Genomic DNA, 21,926 nt, shown 5'->3' with positions numbered 1-21,926 from the left:
AATGACCATAACGGGTCCTGAATGCAGTCTTCATCACGTCACTTTCCTTCACCCTCAACTGGTGATATCCGAATCGCAAATCGATCTTTGAATAAACGCTATCCTTGTAGTTGATCAAAAAGATCGTCAATTCGTGGAAGAGGATACCGATTCTTGATAGTCAATTTGTTGAGCTCACGGTAGTCGATACACATACGAAAGGATCCATCCTTCTTCTTCACAAACAGAACAGGTGCGCCCCAAGGCGAGAAGCTTGGTTGAATAAATCCTCGGTCTAACAGCTCTTGTAGTTGACTCTGTAATTCTTGCATCTCGGAAGGTGCGAGTCTATAAGGTGCGCGAGCTACAGGTGCAGCTCCTGGCACTAAATCAATCTGAAACTCTACGGCTCTCTGCGGCGGCAATCCAGGCAATTCCTCTGGGAAGACATCGGAAAATTCATTCACAATTCGAATGTCGTTCACGCTCTTCACCTCAGTTTCTACCGCTTTCACATGTGCTAGGACAGCAAAGCGTCCCTTCTTCATAATCTTTTGCGCTTTCACGCAACTAATGAGGTTCAACTTCGAGGTACATCTCTCTCCATAGATAACCAGTGGTTCACCATCTCCTTGTGGTATGCGAAGTGCTTTATCTCCACAGATAATATCGGCCTTTATCTTGCTCAACCAATCCATACCAACGATCACGTCAAAACTTCCCAGTTTGATAGGTATCAAATCAATTTCGAAATCTGCACCAGCTATGTTGATGATAGCTCCTCGACTAATGTGGTCAACTTTTTCAAGTTTTCCATTTGCGACCTCGACAAGCATACTTTCTTTTAACGGGACTAATGACCAATTAATCTTATCGCAAAAATGTCTACATACATAACTTCTATCCGCACCAGTATCAAACAAGACAGAAGCTAAAAGATTGTTGATTGTGAATATACCTGTCACCAAGTCGGGGTTATCACGTGCATCCCTTGCATTAACATTGAAGGCTCTACCTCGGGGTGGTCCTCCGTCTTTTCGCTTGTTTGGGCACGCGTTTCTGAAATGGCCCGTCTGTCCACATTCGTAGCACTTCTTCGGTCCATTGGTGTTCGGTTTCCCATTCAAAGTGGTGACCTTGCAGTCTTTCCCGATGTGCCCAGCCCGTTGGCACTTCTCACAGACAACATTGCAATACCCAGTGTGGTGCTTGTAACACCTCTTGCATTGTGGTAGGGTTCCTTTGTAGTTCGGGTTGGTGTTGGTGTTGTTGTTGGGATTAGGGTTTCCACCGTTGTTGTGCCTCTTGGCGGGGGTTTGATCGTAGTTTCTCCCCCTGTTGTTGTTGTTGTTGTTGTTGTTGTTGTTGTTGTTGTTGTTGTTGTTGTGGTTGTTATGGTTGTTGTCCCATTTCCTCTTTTCACTACTACCGGCTTCAAACTTAGCCTTCTCTGGCTCGTCAAGGATGATTTGATTCAGGAGAGTATGCGCCATGCGCATTGCTTCGGGAACATTCGGTGGTTTGGATGAGGTGACATTTCCTTTGATGGACTTAGGGAGTCCCGAGAAGTATTTCTCCAAGCGCTTAAATTCGGGGGTGACCATGGTCGGACACATAAGAGCCAACTCCAAAAACCTACGATTGTAACTGTTAAGGTCGTTTCCTACGGCCTTCAACTAAATGAATTCAATTTCCATCTTCTGAATTTCGGTTCTTGGACAGTATTCCTCAATCATAGCACACTTAAACTCTTCCCAAGGCGTAGCATATGCCTCATCAATCCCTTTTGCTTGAGCTAACGTGTTCCACCACGTTAGCGCGCCGTCAGATAGCGTGCACGATGCAAACTTGGTCTTATTATCCTCCGAACAGTTGCTAACTCAGAATACTGATTCAAGTTTCTCGAACCATCTGGTGAGACCAACTGGTCCCTCGGTGCCGCTGAAGTTATGCGGTTTGCAGCTCTGGAATTTCTTGTATGTACACCCATTTCGAACGGGTGGAATAACCGGTGGTGGTGGGGGTGGAGCTTCGAGATTTCTTTCTGCTAGGGCTGCAGCGACCCGTTCGTTGATCATGTCCTCAATCTGGGCGACGGTAGGTGTGGATCTTCCGTTAGCCATGGTATTCTAAACAAAATTTTTGACTCAAGTCAAAATCCAGTATGCAAGTAGTAATAATACAGTATATAGTGACCAACATGGAATCAAAACATCACATGTTATTAAATAATGTATCTAGGTACAAATACCACAGAATCATCGTACAGCAATGTAAATAGAACATCGTGCAAGAATTAAATAACGCAGAGTTCCATTCATTAATAATAATAAGTTTCATACATCTGAATAAGTTCGTACAATACATATGAAATACATGAAACTATAACTAGATTACATCATGAAATCTAAATACAAAGTCCTACGGTGAAGGCGGGTGAACTGCTCCTCGAGCCAACTGCTCCTCGAGCTCAGTGACTCGAGCTCGGAGAGTCTCAACCTCCCTCATCAGTTCCTCGTTAGAGGGAGCTGGTGGGGCAGGCGGTGCAGGTGGGGTGGGTGGTGCCGGTGGTGCTGATGTAGATGGTCCGGCTCCGGATGTAGATGGTACGTCCCTAGATGTAAGTGGTCCGTATCTAAATCTAGGTGGTACGGTTCCAAGAATAGTCAATACGTAACGGGAACCTTACGTATCTGTGGGTCGGCAGGGTATGGCACAACTCGTTTACGAGCAGTAACTCTACGTCGATGGCCAAAAGCATCAGTAAAAGCACGACCTCCATTCACCCCTGGAATGACGGTGCCGTCGGAACGGTACCGCTTCTTCGGTGGGGTGGAGGGTGCCTGAATAGGTCTATCAATAGGATCCTCATCATCGCTGGAGTCGTCTGATGATGAAGAATCGGCGGATGATGAGTCATCCGAATCGTGTGGTGGTGACACTGGTGGCTGAGCTGGTAATCCAAAGCGTCCGAAGGCGGCCAACATCTGTCGGTGTCTGCCTGGCGGAATCACGACTAAACGTCCGTCGGGAGTGCGTCGGCAAGGCGTGCGCATGTGGTTACGAAACGGCCCTTCCCCGAACTCTGCGGGGATCTCAATACCACCAATGCGGGGCTGTGACCTCGAGGGTCCGGGAGCGGACACTGGGGCAGGTGCACTAGTACCATCTCCGGAAGTGGAAGCGCCGGGATCACTAGTGGGTGTCGGGGCTGGTGTATCGGCAGTAGCAGCAGCAGGTGTAGCAGTAGGTAGGGCGACGGGGTCTGAGTCTGTACTGCCCGAAATGCCAGCAGGTGGAACATCCGACATCTGAACAAGGAAAAATAAATTTTCCATGTCATTATGTCATAAAGCAAGCAAATAATAGGCCAACAGTTTAAATCATGTATAACAATAAGTAGCATGGCAATATCAGTAATCGTACGAAACTAGCATGCAATCAAAAGCAAGTAATAGCATGCAGTAGTGAAATCACGTAGTAGCATACGGCATATAGCAGTAACAGTAAGCAGCAGCATGCAGTAAGTTCAGCGGAAACAAGTAAACTAGCAAGCTGTAGATTAGTCCTATTAGTGAATCCTACTCGGGTCGGTCTTAGACTCATTAATGTAACCTAATTCCCTACAACCAATGCTCTGATACCAAATGTGATGCCCCGTACAAAACCATCGTGTACGAATCATCAACAACAGGATCATTACAAGGTTAAGTACTATATGTTGTAATTAAAGAAGTTGCATTCACGATAAAAAGGTGATGTCATAACTGACATCAAATGTTTTACATTTCAAAAGCATGCTTCACTAAGTAGAAGCAAATAAATAAGTGTACGTGACCCCAAAGGTCGTTACATAACATAGTTTCAAAAGTACGAATGTTTGAATGCAAAGTAAAGTAGTTCATGCGTGGACAACTCTAAGCAGCGGGTTCTACAGCACGACTAGTACACAGCGGAAGCAACCTCAAGCACCTGAGAAATACATGCTTAAAAATGTCAACACAAAGGTTGATGAGCTATAGTTTAAGTATAACAGTATGTAAGGTAGGCCACGAGATTTCAGTGCTACAAAGAGCGTTTCAAAACAGTATGATAAAGTATATGTTAACCGTGGGCACTTGGTAACTAACTTAACGTTTAAAATACCCCCTGAAAGTACACTTGGCGAGTGCGTATGTTTACGAAGTATTAAACACTCATTGACTGCTAGCGCGACTAGCCCGAGTGGGGATGTCAAACCCTATGGATCCATATCTAAGATTCGCGTTCACGGTTCAAAAACCAATGATTAAACGTTACCGAGCTAAAGGGAATGTTTATGCCGTTGTATAACCCACACATATATAAGTTTAAGTACTCGTGCCTAGTATGTAAAACATAAAATCCGCATGTATTCTCAGTTCCCAAAATAAGTTAAAGTAAAAAGGGAATGCTATAACTCACAATGATATGTAGCGGTAAAGTAGTAGTCGGGAAAGGTGTGCAAGTAAATGGTCCGAAGTCCTCAACCTAAGTTAAATAGTACTAAGTCAGTAAATCGTCTTAATAGGTTTAAAAGTATGTATTTAAGGTCTTAAGGGTCATCATCAATCATCATTAAACAAAAGGCGTAAAGTAGGTTTCGTTTATGAAAGTAGTTTAAAACAAAGTCTGAATTCAGTCAGTCACCACGGCCTCTACCCTTACTAAATTAAGGTGAGACCAGTGGCCATGGCTCCGTCTATGAGTCCCTTAAGTGTGATAAAATTTACATAAGCAAAATCGTCTTTGTTTGACCGTGGCGACGGTCTAAGTGCGAGTAGGTCAGAAATTTCTGCACAACGTTAAAGGACATAGTAACGATCGGAGGGCCATAAATCCTAAACCGTAACTCGGATTAAGACGAGTCCTATATGAAAAGTTATCTACTCGAAAAGTTCTATCTAAAAATCAAGGTTAGAACAGTCCAGGTCTACTGGTATGTTCCAGAATCATCAGGTCAGTAGGTTTTGGACAGAACAGTGAGTTTAAAAGGGTTCCGGTGGTCTTGGTGCTTGATGTTCATCATGGTTCTCATCCTTGATGCATATAGCTTCAAGTGTACAACTCATTGATGTATCTACATCATCTTAACCAAGTCTTGACCATCATAACCCATGTGCAAGTCTAAGACATGAAGCACAACTCACTTAAGAGTTGCATGAAGTTTGATGAACCAAAGTTACATCAAAGTCTTAGGTTAGACACTTACATGAACTATAAACTTGGAAGTTAACTAACTAATCAAGATCATAAGTAGTAGAACATAGTTCTTAGTTTGATCTTGAAGATCCAAGACTCAAAAGTCTAGATCCAAAGTTATATTTAAGGAAAACTTATTTGTGTGTTCTTGAACTTTCAAAGTTAACTTAATTTGTTCAAGAGATATGAGATCAAGACTAACTTGTAGTACTTGACCATATAAACTAACTACATGAAATTAAAGTGTATAAAATAAAGAAACAAGTTAATTAAACAAGTAATTAGTTCAAGGGTTGCTCATACTTTAAAGATTCAACCAAAGTTGATCTTTAAGTAAAGTAAACTTTAAGTTTACTTCCATGACTTACAAGTATGATTTCAACAACAATGAACTTATATCTCTTGAAACAATAAATGTAGAACATAAACTAGTAAGTTTAGTTCTTGGATGTTCTTGAAATTACAAGATAAATGAAGAATTCAAACTAGTAAGTTCGATTCTTGAAAGCTAGTAATTAAGTAACAAGAAACTACAAAGTAAGTAACAACAACATGATTTAAATCAAAGACAAGTAACATTTAAATAAAAGAATGATGATGATGAAGATGTAGAATTTAGTTTTTAGAAGTAAAAAGGAGAGAAAAGTTATCTTGCTACTTACTAGATTTGAGAGAAAAGCAAGAGAGAAAAGAGAGAAAGAAGTTGCAAGTATGTGTGTGTGTTTGAATGAGGTTTACAAGTAATGAAGTAGTAAGGTAAAAATGAAATCAAAACCTCCATATGGTGGCCCTAAGTCCACGGTTTTGCTGCAGTTTTTAGGAGGGAGAAGTTTGTTTGTTGGTGTGACGATCGCTCCAAATCCACATGGACGAACACGTCATTCATTGATTTCATTGCGAGGTATTTGACCTCTAAATGATACGTTTTGTAAACATTGCATTCTTTTGAAAAGGCATACCATAAATGAATATTTAAATCAAAGGTTTTCGACATCTGATGATTTCTACATATAGACAATCACCGTATATAATAGTTTACAATAGTACTTCCGTTGACAATGCAGTCAAAATAAGGTACATGATGATGAATTGGTGAATGCAACGTTTTCTTGAAAAATATGCCATATAAGACTCCATGCACATAGCTTGTCTATCATATAAGCAAACAGCGGAAGACTTCTAGGGAACCTGAGAATAAACATGCTAACAAGTGTCAACACAAAGGTCGGTGAGTTCATAGTTTGTATGTTTCGCATAATCTGTATATAAAGATGGATCACAAGATTTCAGTTGTTTCATCCAGAAACGTTTATTAAAATATTCTACAAAATTGAGCACCCTGGTAACTAAACTTAACGTATATATATTTTATACCCTTTGTATAATCATCTTAATAATACACTCAAACCAACGTGTACGCTTCTCAAATAGCATACGTCCGTTAAAAGGCTAGCGCTCTAGCTCGGACGGGGATATCAAGTCCTATGGATCCATATACTACTACTCGCGCCCACCAGTTCTTATAACTGCAGTTACTAGTTACCAAAGCTAAGGGATTTTCGGTTCAAACTCAGTGTAGAATTTAGTATGTACTTGTATCCATTGTGTTTAAAATAAAGTGCATGTATTCTCAGCCCAAAAATATAGATTGCAAAAGCAATTAAAAAGGGAGCAAATGAAACTCACGCATATAAATATTGTATATCGGTTAATAAAGCATTTGCATGTATTCTCAGCCCAAAAATGTAGAGAGTAAAAGGGATCTTATGAAACTCACCTTAGCAGCACATACAGTTGTTCATCGTAATGTAACCGAAACTAGGTATATCAAAGAATCGTAGATCTCAACCTAGAGAACATATGTTGGTCAATAAATGTCTATCAATCTAGGTCAGGTCATAGTGTATCACAATCCTAATGCTCGAGGTCGACATATAAAAGTTATCCAAAGTCATTTCAAAAAGTCAATTTTGACAATAGTTTAACAAAACGAGACGTACCTTATATAAGGATTCATTTACTCGGTTGGTAATATTCAAAAATCCAATTTATCAATCTCGTAAACAAGTTGTTTAAATCTTAATTGTAGATTCAAAAGCAATTTCAATTAACTTCAATCATAATTCAGTTGCTCATATCTTTTAATCCGTTCATCGAAATTATTCGATATCTAAATGAAAAGTTATTGATTTTTCGCCAGCTTTCCAAAAACATGTATATCATATACCTTTTACCAGTAATATATGTATTTAATTCGTGATCTATTATAAACTGTTTAACGACGAAATTTAGCATACACGTATGTATAAATATATATACTCGAGCACTAGACATGGATACACAATTAATATATAAAAGATAAAATATGAGTGCTTACGTATCAATATTGAGATTCAATATTGTAGGATAGTACGTAGAAGTAACGGAGATGATAAACACTAGGTTTGACTTACGAGCAAAACCCTCGAACAATACCCATAACCTCCTTAGTAATAACCCATAGTTTCCTTAGCTCTATCCCACTTGAAAACCCATTTTGAAAGTGACACGCTCATGACCTCGTCGTAGTATTTTAAGTGATATAATTAATAATAATAATAATAATACTATTAATAATAATAAAATAAATAATAATAATCTTAATAATAATAATAATAATAATAATAATAATAATAATAATAATAATAATAATAATAATAATAATAATAATTTAAATAAATAAATTTACACATAGTAATATATGTGTAAAACAACTCGCGCAGAAACCTGGTATTTATAGGCATAATTCCTGATTCTGATGCCCATGCGATCGCATGGGTTTTATGCCTATTTCTCATGCGATCGCATGGCCGTCAGATCCAGCTCACATATTTTTGTTTTTTTGTTTGTCGACATAATAATTAATAATATATATAATATATTTAATTTATATAATTAATTATATATTATATTAAATTCACATGCATAGTTAACTTGTAATTTTTGTTCCGATAAGTCGTACGTTGTTACGCGACTTATGTCCCGGTTCCGATTTTTCGAGTGTCCCTTCGTACGCTGAGAAAACTTGTAATTTTCATTCTGGGACACGTACCTTTGTCAAAATATAGCCTTAAATTATCCCTAAATTATACCACCCAGAGTATATCTTAAACTTTAGAGTATTTTGGTCATTTACTTCTATAAATCATTGTCTCGTTATTTATTAATATAATAGTATTTATCAAACGTTTCATAACCAAGTTAATATCTATTCTCAATATTTATAAACACGTTTTAAAATACGTATCGCAAGTTATTCATATAATTAATTCTTAACAGTTAATATTCCTTATTATTGTATGTGTCCAAATTACGTTATTTAAATAAATAATTCACCATTTATTCCGAATACCGTTAAAATGAATGATTTCTCAAATCAAGTGGACCTCTCAACAGAGACTCGTAATAATATCATAATTCTTAAGAGACTCGGTAAATATCTTTTACTTGAATCGTTTGGCATAATCTTTTAACTCTGTAGTTAAATATATCAATCAGATAATTAAACCAATAAGTTAAATGCACAGTATCATATCCTCAACACTTTGTTACGTTTTCAAGTTATAGTATATGTATCTATATATAATTGTTCACGTTTCGTTGAGAACAATCGAAGATTAATTGAACAGTTCAAAATTTTGAGATTTAACTTCATAGACTTTGTTTATCGTGTCGGAAACGTTAATCATACAAGATTAAGTTTAAATTTGGTCAGAATTTTCCGGGTCATCACAGTTGGATACTTGGATGAAAAGCTTACAAAAGATGGGTATTAAGGGTGCATGCATGGGGAAGGTGTGAAACTAGATTCCAAGTCTTCTTTAACCAACTAGTTCATGAACTAATTGATACTTACAAGTAGTGTTGGGCTAATTAAGTCCACTAATAATGTAGGGTGGGCTTGGAAGTCCAATAACATGAGTCCATTACACTAACAAAGCCCAAGTTCAAATAAACCACAAGTTAAACCAATTAAAGCCCAAGTAACTAACTAATAGCCTTAGTTAATTAAAATGATTAATAAATTTAATCATGAATGTAAATAATATCTAAAAATATTATTCGTGAAAGTTCCGGGTGTCACAAAGACGTTTCGGGCTCTTAAAAGTTAAGTACGGGCAATCAAGGCAACATGTAAATGTAATAACGTACATTCGTTTAAACACGCGTATTAATAATAGTAATTATTAATAAATAAAAGTTGGAAATTCCAGGGTCGTTACAGTCACAATCATGGTAAACCAAAGTCTAAAAAGAAGAAGACCTATACATGCTACAATTGTGGCAAGAAAGGTCACCTGAAGAAGGATTGTCGGAGTTTAAATAACTCAAATCCTCAAGGAAATATTGCAACCACTCCAGATGATGGGACTGCTTTGGTTAGTGAGGCAGTGGTAGCAAATGAAGGCAGAAAGACATTTGTTGATGTCTGGTTATTTGACTCGGGAGCTACTTTTCACATGACCCCTAAAAGAGAATGGTTCAAACAATATGAACGTATCTCAGGAGGATCTGTATACAGTTGCAATGATCATGAACTAAAAATCATTGGAATTGGAGATATCATTCTGAAGATGCACGATGGTACAGTTCGTACTATTCAAGGTGTACGATACGTGGAGGGTTTAAAGAAGAACTTATTGTCTTTAAGACAATTGGATGATCTTGGTTGTAAGATGGTGATACATGAGAAGATCATGATAATCAAGAAAGGCGCGGTTATACTTATGAAAGGAGAAAAGGTGGGTGCTAATTTATACATTCTGAAAGGCGAGACGGTACAGGAATCAGAAGCATCTGTTGCTTCGAATAGTTCAAGTGATAAAGTTGCTATGACATGGCATCAAAAGCTTGGACACATGTCTGAGCAAGGTATGAAGATTCTTGTTGAAAGAAATATTATTCCTGGTCTTACAAAGGTATCGCTACCTTTCTGTGAGCATTGTGTAATCAGCAAGCAGCATCGCCTGAAGTTTAACACATCAAATTCTAGAAGTAAATTGATTCTAGAATTGGTTCACTCTGATGTGTGGCAAGCACTAGTTCAATCCCTAGGAGGAGCAAAGTATTTTGTATCATTTATTGATGATTACACTAGGAGATGTTGGGTGTACCCAATCAAGAGAAGGGAGGATGTGTTTGAAGTTTTCAAAGTTTACAAAGCGCGAGTTGAACTTGAATCTGGTAAAAAGATCAAGTGTTTAAGGACGGATAATGGAGGAGAATACACTGGTGATGAATTTGATAAGTTCTGCAAACAAGAAGGTATCAAAAGGCAGTTCACGACGGCATACACTCCTCAACAAAACGGAGTGGCGGAGCGGATGAATAGAACTTTGTTAGATAGAACAAGGGCGATGTTGGCAACTGCAAGCTTGGGAAAATCATTCTGGGTAGAAGCAGTAAGTACTGCCTGTTACGTGATAAATCGGTCACCATCAACTGCAATTGAGTTGAAATCGCCGATGGAGATGTGGACTGGAAAACTAGTTGATTATTCTGACCTTCATGTATTTGGAAGTCCTGTGTACGCAATGTACAATTCTCAAGAAACGACAAAGTTGGATCCAAAGTCCAGAAAGTGTTTGTTCTTGGGGTATGCTGATGGAGTTAAGGGGTATCGCTTGTGGGACCCCACTACCCACAAAGTAGTCATCAGCAGAGATGTTGTCTTTACAGAAGACAAAGATCTTGAAGATGTTAGCACTTCAAAAGAAACTATACCGATACATGTGGGTAATGAATTTCATAAAGATTCTTCTGAAGCAGTACCAGAGCACGATGAAAATCAAGTAGTCGTTGATGAAGCTCCAGCGACTCGTATTTCTAATCGGGAACGAAAACGTCCAGGGTGGCACTCAGATTACATTATGGAAAGCAATGTTGCATATTGTCTTCTAACAGAGGAAGGAGAGCCAACAACTCTTCGCGAGGCACTAAATCATTCAGATGCATCTAAGTGGATGACAGCTATGCAGGAAGAAATTGAAGCTCTTCATAAAAATAAAACATGGGAACTTGTGCCATTGCCGAAAGGTAGAAAACCTATTGGAAATAAATGGGTGTATAAGATCAAGCGAAATGGCGATGATCAAGTAGAGCGGTATCGTGCAAGACTGGTGGTTAAAGGATATGCTCAGAAAGAAGGTACGGACTTTAATGAAATATTTTCTCCTGTGGTTCAACTTACAACAATTCGAGTAGTTCTAGCGATGTGTGCTACATTTGATTTGTATATAGAGCAGCTAGATGTGAAAACTGCATTTCTTCATGGAAATATTGAAGAAGAAATTTATATGCTTCAACCAGAAGGTTTTGAACTACAAGGAAAAAAGAACTTGGTTTGCAGGTTAAAGAAATCTCTGTATGGTCTCAAACAGGCGCCGAGATGTTGGTACAAGAGATTTGATTCTTTCATGATGAGCCTTGAATATAACAGACTTTATGCAGACCCTTGTGCATATTTCAAGAGGTTTGGGGACAATGATTTTGTCATTTTGCTGTTATATGTAGACGACATGTTGGTTGCAGGCCCCAACAAAGATCGTATTAATAAGCTGAAGGCTCAATTGGCTAGGGAGTTTGAAATGAAAGACTTGGGTGCCGCAAACAAGATTCTAGGGATGCAAATTCACCGAGACAGAGATAATAGGAAGATTTGGCTTTCTCAAAAGAATTATTTGAAGAAAATCTTGGAGCGTTTCAATATGCAAGATAGTAAGCCAGTCTCAACCCCACTTCCTACTAATCTCAAGTTATCCTCCGTTATGTGTCCTAGCAGTGAAGACGAGAGGAATGAGATGTCTCGAGTACCGTATGCATCAGCAGTGGGAAGTTTAATGTTCGCAATGATATGTACAAGACCAGACATTGCACATGCAGTGGGAGTAGTTAGTCGGTACATGGCGAATCCTGGTAAAGAGCACTGGAATGCGGTAAAGAGGATCCTTAAATACATCAAGGGAACCTTAGATGTTGCATTATGTTATGGGGAACCGAAATTTATTGTTAAAGGGTATGTTGATTCAGATTATGCAGGTGATATCGATAAAAGTAAATCTACCACTGCATATGTTTTCACACTTTGTGGTGGAATAGTAAGCTGGGTTTCAAAACTGCAGTCAGTTGTGGCGACGTCAACAACAGAGGCAGAATATGTAGCAGCTACTCAAGCTACTAAAGAGGCAGTATGGTTGAAAATGTTGTTGGAGGAACTTGGGCACAAACAAAAGAATATCACTCTATTTTGTGACAACCAGAGTGCCTTGCATCTTGCAAGGAATCCGGCATTTCATTCAAAGACAAAGCATATACGAGTTCAGTATCACTTCGTTCGTGAGAAAGTGGAAGAAGGAACCGTGGATATGCAGAAAATTCATACTGACGACAATGTAGCTGATTTTCTAACAAAGTCAATCAACCGTGACAAGTTTATTTGGTGCCGTTCCTCATGCGGCCTAGCGGAGACGTAAGTAACATAATTGGCAAGGAAGGATTATCGTGTGAAGATTGATTGGGCTTCAATCGAATCTTCAAGTGGGAGATTGTTGAAATGAAAAAGTAAATGGTTGGTGGATGGTAGTTGCCTACCATGGAAGACTTTCTTATTTTCATACTTCACCAACCACATTTGTAGTACTATAAATATGGCAGCACTCATGCATATTTACTAGTACCATATTCTTTCTTTCTTCCTTGTATTCTAATAGATTAAATAGAGAGTTTGTGAGTAATCTCCTAATTACAAGAGATATAAAGATTAATGTTTATCCTTGTAATTAGAGAGAAGTGTAATTCCTATTATTCTTATTAGTAAAACGTTTCTTTCATTGCCCGTGGTTTTTACCCTATTGGGGTTTTCCACGTTAAATCTCGATGTTCCTTTATTATCGTTTTCATATTATTACTAGCGGTTTGCTATAATTCGGTGTCACTTTTCTCAGCAAATTTTACGGACCACATAAGAACAATGTGCAAGGCGCGATGTTAGTTTACGACCTGCATGCGGGAATAATGACACATGGTCACAAATCAACCTTGAATCTTTTTAGAGCAATTTTACAACCTTATAAAATAAATATAATCACAAAAATGTCTGAGATAACAACATTTTTAAAACATGGATTATTAATCAAAGTAAGCATCAAAACAAGATGTTGCAAGACTATCACGTGTTTGAAAGGTGCGGCTTTGTCCGATCTTCTCATGTTCACTGAAAATAAACATCGAAACATAATGTTTCAAAACTATCACGTGTTTGAAATGTGCGTTTTTTGTCCAATGTTCGCGATTTCACTCAAAATAAGCATCGATACATGAAGTTGCAAAACTATCCTGTGTTTGAAAGGTGTGGTTTTGTATGATCTTCGCGTTTATACTCAAAATAAACATCAAAACATGATGTTGCAAAACTTTACGTGTTTGAAAGGTGCGATTTTATCTGATCTTCGCGTTTTCACTCAAAATAAACATCGAAACATGATATTGCAAAACTATCATGTGTTTGAAAGGTGCGGTTTTGTCCGATCTTCGTGTTTTCACTCAAAATAAACATCGAAAGATGATGTTGCAAAACTATAACGTGTTTGAAAGGAGCGATTTTATCCGATCTTAGCGTTTTCACTCAAAATAAACATCGAAACATGATGTTGCAAATCTAGCACGTGTTTGAAAGGTGCGGACATAAATAAGTGAACACGATGATCGGACTATATTTGATATCAGTTTTGCTTCCAAATTTTCAAAACCGAATAAACCTAAAAAATCGAAATTTAAATCGAGAAACACCTAAAAAAACAAATTCAATTATCCCAAAGTAAACGTAATTGGTGTAGTATAAATTGCATCTATCATACCTCTTCGATTTCAAAATAAGTTGTTCACCTTACAATTTATATATGTCCAAATAGATTCCACTTCCAATATAACTAGTAAATATCATAAAAGTCCTTATTTTGCAATCATTTAATATTCTCAATCATTCATTTCTAAAATAGATTTGGTCAAATTTAAGTTGAATATAATGACAAAAATGACATTCATCCAATTTATCTTAAAAAAAAAAAAAAAGAAAAAAAAAAGAAGGTCATGGGACATTTAAAATGGGACGGACGTAGTATTTAAGATTAGATAGGTTTCCCATAATTTGATGGCTGATGCTCAATATTACAAGCGTTGACTAGTCATAACTAAAAGTATTAGAATGTAAAAGAAAAAACTTAATGGACCGAGCCCATACACACAATGCCTATACATATAATCGGGCCGGACCATATTTACGTTTTAATAAAAAGGATGAATTCAATAGCTACAGAAAGAAGTGAAGAGATAGAAGTGAAGAGATGTATATATAAAATCTTGTAGAAAAAGTCATAAGCATCATGAACCACATTTTTCTCTCTTGGGTACTAGATCAATTTGTAGAATTAAAGAATGCCACATATATAATACTTGTAACATGCATGAATCTAAGCAATGGGACACACATGCATATGATTCCAAACAAGCTACAACTTGTGAATAAGCATACGTATTATTTCTTAAAACATCTTCTTTTTCTAGTAACAAAATATCAAGTTTTGTGGCCCAAATTTACTACTAAAGGCGGCTTAATTCCTTTCTCACAAGACACTATACAGAGGGAATTAGTTAAGTAAACGCGTCTCTGTCATTGGGTGTGAATATGAAGAAAACTTTATAATAAGACAGTAATCGATCGACATACGAGTTTCAGTTCAATTGAGTATTTGAAGCAGTCCAAATAAGCTACATTTTGATCGTATCAGACATGTAGATATGAAACAAGTGGTTTTTAATGGCCGAGTCACACTTGTTAATGTATGTTACTTAATTGAATTATGAGAAAATTAGAAGTTAAGTTATGAATTCCAAGTTTTTAGCTGGACTGTACATGATATTAGATTTGAGCTTAACAAATCAAAGACACAGATGTGTTTAAAATTGTCAAACAGCTAAGTCAAAGATCGTTGACTTGTCAACCACATACTTTTTTTTTTCTTAACGGCGGTTAGGGGTCAATGACGGGGCCCGAACGCGCTGTCGGAACTCACTCATCCAATAATTTTTTTGGATGAACTATTACAGTCCTACCACCCCTCAGGAGGAAATCTTCACGACGAATTGATACGCTCATCGCGTATGATAAAACCCTGATTAATTATCATATCTAGCTGATCAATAATTAGATATTAATTAGTTACTGAGTGACATTAACTTTCTTGTTTACTTAAATCAATGATCAAGAACAAGAGCACAAATCTCTTTTGGCATTCAGTTAATTGATATTTCAAAATTTGTTATGTTTTCAATCCCACAGACATGATCAAACCCTGATTAATAATCGTCGTCGAACCTAGGGGAAGAAAAGGAACAAAAAATGTGTTAGTTTTAGCTGTTTTTGTTGTGCTCAAGTGATTACATATTATTAATTGTTAATTATAATTTTCATATCATAAGTTTAAATGAAATAATTTAAACTTTTTTTTTTCTTCCATCCTGTTATTGAATGAAGGGTGGCTAATTGACAGAGAGGAATGAAACCATGGATCCTGATAGTACATTGACAAAACCTACTACTGTATTTTATAGATAAGATAGATTGCTAATTGAGATACTTCATTATTACATAACATAACCATCCAAAATTAGGTGTAGTGGTTAGGGTTCTAATTTCCTCACAAGAGGTCTCGGGTTAAAACGTGTACCTAGAAAAAGACTCACGAAATAACCCGGTTATACCGTTACATCCGGAAAAAAAAAAAATCCACCTCGGATAGCATGAACATTGAAAAACATTATCTGATAATTACATAACGTGTGAAATGGCCAATTGTATGCATGTTGATATCTACCCTTGATCAATACCAGCAACAGTTGGGCCAAAAACCAAATTTGTACACCTATATAAACCCTTCAACCCCCTTCATCTACATTCACCCATAATCCTCTACTGCACTCTACACCAAATCATAAAGAGCTATCAATTACTTAAAAATGGCCTCAAAAAGCAATGCTTCACTAGTCCTTTTTCTCGCACTCAATCTTCTCTTTTTTGCCGTTGTGAGCGGCTGTACTTGTAATACTCCCCCTCCTTCACCCAAACCAAAACCGACACCAAAACCGACACCAACACCTAAACCGACACCAACGCCTAAACCGACACCAACGCCGAAACCCGCACCAACACCAACGCCAACTAAGGCTACTTGCCCAAAAGATACCTTGAAACTTGGAGTGTGTGCTAATCTACTTGGCGGGTTAGTTGGACTCCAAGTTGGTTCCGCGAAGCCATGTTGCTCCCTCATTCAAGGCCTTGCTGACCTTGACGCTGCAGTTTGCCTATGCACCGCCCTTAAAGCTAATGTATTAGGGATCAATCTTAACGTGCCCGTCTCTCTTAGCTTGCTTCTTAATGTTTGTGGTAAAAAAGTTCCTAGTGGCTTCAAATGTGCCTAAGTTGATTGGGATGCATGCGCATTTTCTTCGGATTATGATATCATACTCGTAGTTTTGTAAGAGCTTCGCTATAGGCTCATGTGATGTGATCATATATCATGTGTTTACTTTCTGTTATGGTGTTAATTATTTTGGGCATGCATTAGGATGCATTGTATGAAATCCTTGTGTTGTGTTTGTAACAGTTCATATATGGTTCAATAAAAGATACGGAGTACTTTTTATGTTGAACATTGTTAAAGACTTCTTGTCCGAATATTTTTAGACCAAAAAAGAACTCAATTATGTGCATGCTACCTTCACGCTTATTTGTCCGGATGTGTTTACTTAGCCATCTTACTATATCTAAAAGATTACTATATCTTTGTCTTGCTCTTATCGACATGTAAATGATATGATATATGATAGGCTATAGCCAAAAGGTCACAATCATAATTTGGACATTTGCAGCTTAATAATTTTGGTAACTTATTCTAAGCATACAAAGAATTAATTGACAACTTTTTTCTGCAAGAACAATGTAAACAGGTAAACAGATGATTAAAGTTTTCATGTTCAGGCTACTCTTGGTCTTGGAGGCGAGCATTTTTACTCCGATGTGAACAGTTTAACCATGTCATCACGTGACCGTTTATGACCTTTTCCTACTATCTCAATCAGTGTCGAATCTAAAATGAAAACTTAAAGGGGCAAGTTAATTATATTTAAAGGATAGTTTCAGTGGTTGTTTACCTTCGGAAAAATATAAACCCTAAAAGTATATGGTTTATATAATTAAATTTAACGGAGTCATACCTCAAGATATGTTTTTAGTAAGGTTTACATTTAAAACTACACAATCCCAATGATTCTATTAGATTAAAGCTTTCAAAGTTTAGCTAGTGCCAAAGCAGCATTCAATTTTTCAATACGAAACCTTCACTACCCATTAACGAAACTATAAAGAACATGTATAATCGGATCTGATTTATATGTTCAATTACATAACTGGATCTGATTTGTGATCTCAAGTTCTCGCTTTCTTGTAGCCAATTTAACTATTGTGTGACAAATAATTCACTTTGATAAAATTAGTTAGAACGGAGGATTCCGATTCATCAACGATTTAATTTGTTTTTGTAAAAGTGTAAAATCGAATAGTTACTTGCTACTTACATAATGTATAGATAACTCATTTTGTAAGCCCACAAGTTTTTAACAAGCCTTTAACAATTTTAGCGATCATATTTCCTAAATAGCCCATTTATGTGGAAACTAGTTAAATTAGACCCATCTTTATAAACTATATAATTGATCGGGCCACTAAATAGCCCATTGACTTCTTTGACCTGTTTTCATTCCGATTTCCAAAACACTAATTCATACAAAATGTCTAAGCAATAATTATCTTCTACACTCGATAAGCTCAAATTAGAATATATACAACTAATTAAAAGCATCAAAGACATGATGTATTCAACGTTTACTTGCCTAATAGGCCTTAAGCAAAGCTTACATGATGATCTAGCCCAAAAATCAGTATCACACAATCAAACATTACCACAGCTGGTCCATTTTATTTCATTTCAACCATTTCAACACTCTTTACAAAACAAAACAGCACTTTTTTTTCAAGATTGATCTTCGATGAGTCGTAATCACTTATTATGGCGACGTAAAACAGGCAAGTCGGATGTTTTCAACACACGAAGCCTCTTTGCTGACGATATAAACATGCTACATAAAAACATACCCTTTACCATATCAGTAACTCATTTTATGTCAATAGTCGCTTCACAAAAAAAAAAAAAAAAAAAAAAAAAAAAAAAAAAAGAAAGAAAAAATCAAGCAGGCTTGCCTGAGTGGCCACCGAGTTGCCAATGAAACACATCACTCGGGTTCGATTCCTGGCTATGCCATTTAGAAAGGGAGTGTGACCAGATGGGGCGCATACTGCGCAATTCCCCGGTACCAGGTCTCGCGCTCGGGGGGCTTGATTACCCAAGGTTACCCTCTATGGGGAGCTAATGTGCTCGTTCATATGGGGTTTCCCGCTAATCCGAAAAAGTAAATAAAAATAAACAACGATAAATAACAACGATCCTTACTCCCAAGGGACATCACCAACAAGGATTCTATCTCCTTCATTATCTTCGTAAACGAGGGTGTATTCTCCGTTTCCATCCAACAATCCGGTTGTCACACTAACATCTCCTTGAGCTAAAAAGAAAATCGACCGATTATTTAATTTATTACTTTGTATTATTTATAAAACGAAACGATCATAATTGATTAACCCCCAAAATTTGTACCTGCCAAGAGCCCTCTAAAAAGTTCATCTACAGCTGAGGAGAGCCTTTGATAATTATCATAGGCTTTAAGATCAACTTTTCTTCCAATAGCAACTCCATCCATATTAATCTTCACATATAAACTACTATTTTCATTATCGAAAAAATCGGTTTTCTTGTTATTTATTTCTTCCTTGATTGAACTGCTCGATGTCTTGATGTTCTTTCTTGAAGCTCTCACCGGTGGCCATCCTACCACTGCTGTTGTCTGTGCAGCCCTACACAGTTTAGTAAGTAAAGTTACACCCAAAGTTTTTGTAATTGAAATAAAAATATTTTTTAATAATTTATAATTTATAATTAATAATAATACAAAAATCATAAGGAAGACCTTATATTATGATTTATGAAACATGCACTCACAAATTCATCTATAATTCTAGGCATTATCTAAACCATATATTGAAGATTTCTTGAGTTGATTGTGTCCAAGTAAAAATTTTAGAGGATTAAAAGTGTAAATAATATATTTGTTTTCTAGCCAATGTTATGTTAGCTTATACAGGGTGTAAATGAGTTGAGTTACTCGAACTCGATTTGAGCTGAGTTTAAATGAGATCGAGCTATGAATGATGGAAGTGTGAGAAATCATAAGTACATGTGTATATGAAACATGTTAAAAATCACTATGTTTTATAATTCATAACATGATACATGTTCTAAAATCAGGGATACCTTTTATGTGAGCTCTTAAACATTGGTGGATAATTAGTGCCATCTCCTGGGGGACATAGCCTTAGTTCTAGTCCTGTTTCCTCATAAGCTTCTTTAAAAACCGCCTTCTTCGATTTTGGGTATCCCTCCATTTAAGTTCTGAATCAACGTTGTTGAACGAAAAAGAGAAAACGAAAGTCTTGGTTAACTAAGTGTTACAACTCGATAACGAAAGATCAACAAAAGGAGAAGAACTTAAAAGGAGGTCTAATAGAAAAGAAAGTTGTGTAAGATTAATGAATGACACGAAAGAAGCATACAATCACATGAGATATTTATTGATCTTTTTGGCAAAGCCAAAATTACATCTCATGCTTTTAAAGGAAGCTTAAAAGAGACTTCCGTTTTGTAGTGTTTGGAGAGAGAAAATATACAAAAATTAGTTGAGGCTCATTACCATAAAAAATCAATAATAATTGTTGGATAAACTTGCCATCAACATTATATGAAAATTATAGATTGCTTCAATTAAATTGCATATTCTCGACATGTCTGTGTCAATTGAACTTTAAAATTTATTACTAATAAAACTATTGTTAATTATTAGTAATACACAATACATATAACAATATGAAGTAGTAGACTAGTAGGTAATAAGTAATATTAAGTCAAGTTCATCCGCAAAGAGTGAATTTTCTATTTATCAAGTTATTTTAATGTTAACTAAGATAAGAAAATAGTTTCTTAGATGTTTATAAATACTGGAATTAACAAATAAAAGAGCATAATTCACCAGATAAAAAAAAAAAAGTATTTACTTGAATTTTAATCCCCTAGCTTCGAATTAGTCATAAAAAAATTAAACCACCTGTACCGGTTTATGACACTATGATAGTCAATCAAAGTTTCTTAACTAACTTACTCAATTAATTAACTATATCAATCTTTGTTTTGAGTTAATGAATACAAAACCTGATTAATAGTAAATATAATTTAATCTTGGCTTAATTGGTTCGTCAAATCTAAATACACATAGGGTATTTAGACCATATACTATATGCCATATGTATGTACTTCCGCTAACACGTTTTATACGTAAGTCATTATGTCAAGCCAAACTCGAACCAAGTTTGTCATAGAAGACATAGCAACTGAATCATGAACAGATGGATTTCTAGCAAGCCAAATTTAATTTAAAGATAATTTCAAACGGCTTGTTAAAGAACTCATAGAGACAACGGCTAAAATTGACAACGACTATAATGTACCAACGTCAACCAAAGTCTAGGTCTATTGCACTATAAAAGGAAGCTTCAAGACTTGAAGACAAGTGACCGTGAAGGGTGAACCTCTCCCGCACCTAAAATGAAGATCATTTAGATTTGCTTGAGCTTATGTTGCTTCAAATCATGAAGGGTTAATCTTAGAGAGAGATTCTATGTTATAATTATAAAGTTAAAATGTAAACATGTCCTTAACTTATATCTTGTAGTGGATTATGTATGAACAAGTGTGTTATGTGATAGCAGTTGTAATAATCTCGCTTAAAGTAGATGTTCACTTTCATAAGAAAACTTGAGAGTGAGGAGTGTATGCTTAGTGATACACAATTTTAGTGGAAGTGTCATGTGTGAGGCATTGTTGTCTTTGTGATCATGTGGGTATAGTCGTTTGAAAAAGAGAGATAGAGATAGAGAATGAGACTATTCTTCACGAGCTAAAAATTGCTCTATTTGACTATGTGAGTAGATCTGTTAAAACTATGCAATCTTATTTTTATATTTTTACTTTTTGGTTTTATTTATTAAGTGCAGGGACTTGTGTTGAAATAAAATGGATGTCTGATGCTAAAGGTTTGGATGTTTGGGCTCTTGTGTGAAGTTTATGTTCTTCAGGGTGCTTTGTGTAACTTTCTTGCTGAAGGTTATAAATACCCTTCTAGGGCTCGGGTCATAGACACGCTCCATTCCATTTTTAGATCATCACCATCATCGTTATTATTCGGCTGATTTGTTCTCATATCATTGTTTTCTAGTGTTTCAATTGTTCCAGTGTTCCTGTGTTTATTATTTAGATTGTATCATCAATTGGTACAATCTTGTGTTTTAGTGTTCTTTGTTCCAGTTTCTTTTGTAATAAATCAAGGATTGTGTAATCGTTTATATTGGTGATTGATTGGATCTGATTATTTTGATTATTCTATTCGTGAAATTGTACATGGTATCAGAG

The 21,926-nt window shown here is 36.4% G+C and overlaps 2 protein-coding genes across 2 annotated transcripts; one reads left to right on the top strand and one right to left on the bottom strand.

Moving 5' to 3' along the window:
* Nucleotides 1–16,175: 16,175 nt before the first annotated feature.
* Nucleotides 16,176–16,944, top strand: LOC139855604 (lipid transfer protein EARLI 1-like). Its single transcript, XM_071844843.1, has one exon. It carries the CDS (start codon nt 16,252–16,254, stop codon nt 16,711–16,713), a length of 462 nt encoding a protein of 153 aa, XP_071700944.1. The 5' UTR covers nt 16,176–16,251; the 3' UTR covers nt 16,714–16,944.
* A 1,171-nt stretch (nt 16,945–18,115) lies between these two features.
* On the bottom strand, nt 18,116–20,088 carry LOC139852206 (auxin-responsive protein IAA7-like). The gene is made up of 4 exons (XM_071841447.1): nt 19,719–20,088; nt 19,005–19,261; nt 18,801–18,912; nt 18,116–18,429 (listed from the first exon to the last, which is right to left on the bottom strand). Exons 1-4 carry the CDS (start codon nt 19,847–19,849, stop codon nt 18,351–18,353), a joined length of 579 nt encoding a protein of 192 aa, XP_071697548.1. The 5' UTR covers nt 19,850–20,088; the 3' UTR covers nt 18,116–18,350.
* Nucleotides 20,089–21,926: the final 1,838 nt, after the last annotated feature.

This window comes from Rutidosis leptorrhynchoides, chromosome 6 (assembly GCF_046630445.1).
Source record: "Rutidosis leptorrhynchoides isolate AG116_Rl617_1_P2 chromosome 6, CSIRO_AGI_Rlap_v1, whole genome shotgun sequence".
NCBI lineage: Eukaryota > Viridiplantae > Streptophyta > Magnoliopsida > Asterales > Asteraceae > Rutidosis > Rutidosis leptorrhynchoides.
The sequence above is the reverse complement of the archived record's forward strand: the minus strand, read 5'-3'. Positions and strand labels throughout refer to the sequence as shown.

Coding starts and splice junctions, on each gene's coding strand:
- LOC139852206 (XM_071841447.1), bottom strand. CDS start 19,849: ATGGAGGGATACCCAAAATCGAAGAAGGCGGTTTTTAAAGAAGCTTAT. Junction 19,262..19,718: donor TTTAAGAGCTCACATAAAAG/GTATCCCTGATT, acceptor TAAACTGTGTAG/GGCTGCACAGACAACAGCAG. Junction 18,430..18,800: donor GTTGGTGATGTCCCTTGGGA/GTAAGGATCGTT, acceptor GTTTTTATGTAG/CATGTTTATATCGTCAGCAA.
- LOC139855604 (XM_071844843.1), top strand. CDS start 16,252: ATGGCCTCAAAAAGCAATGCTTCACTAGTCCTTTTTCTCGCACTCAAT.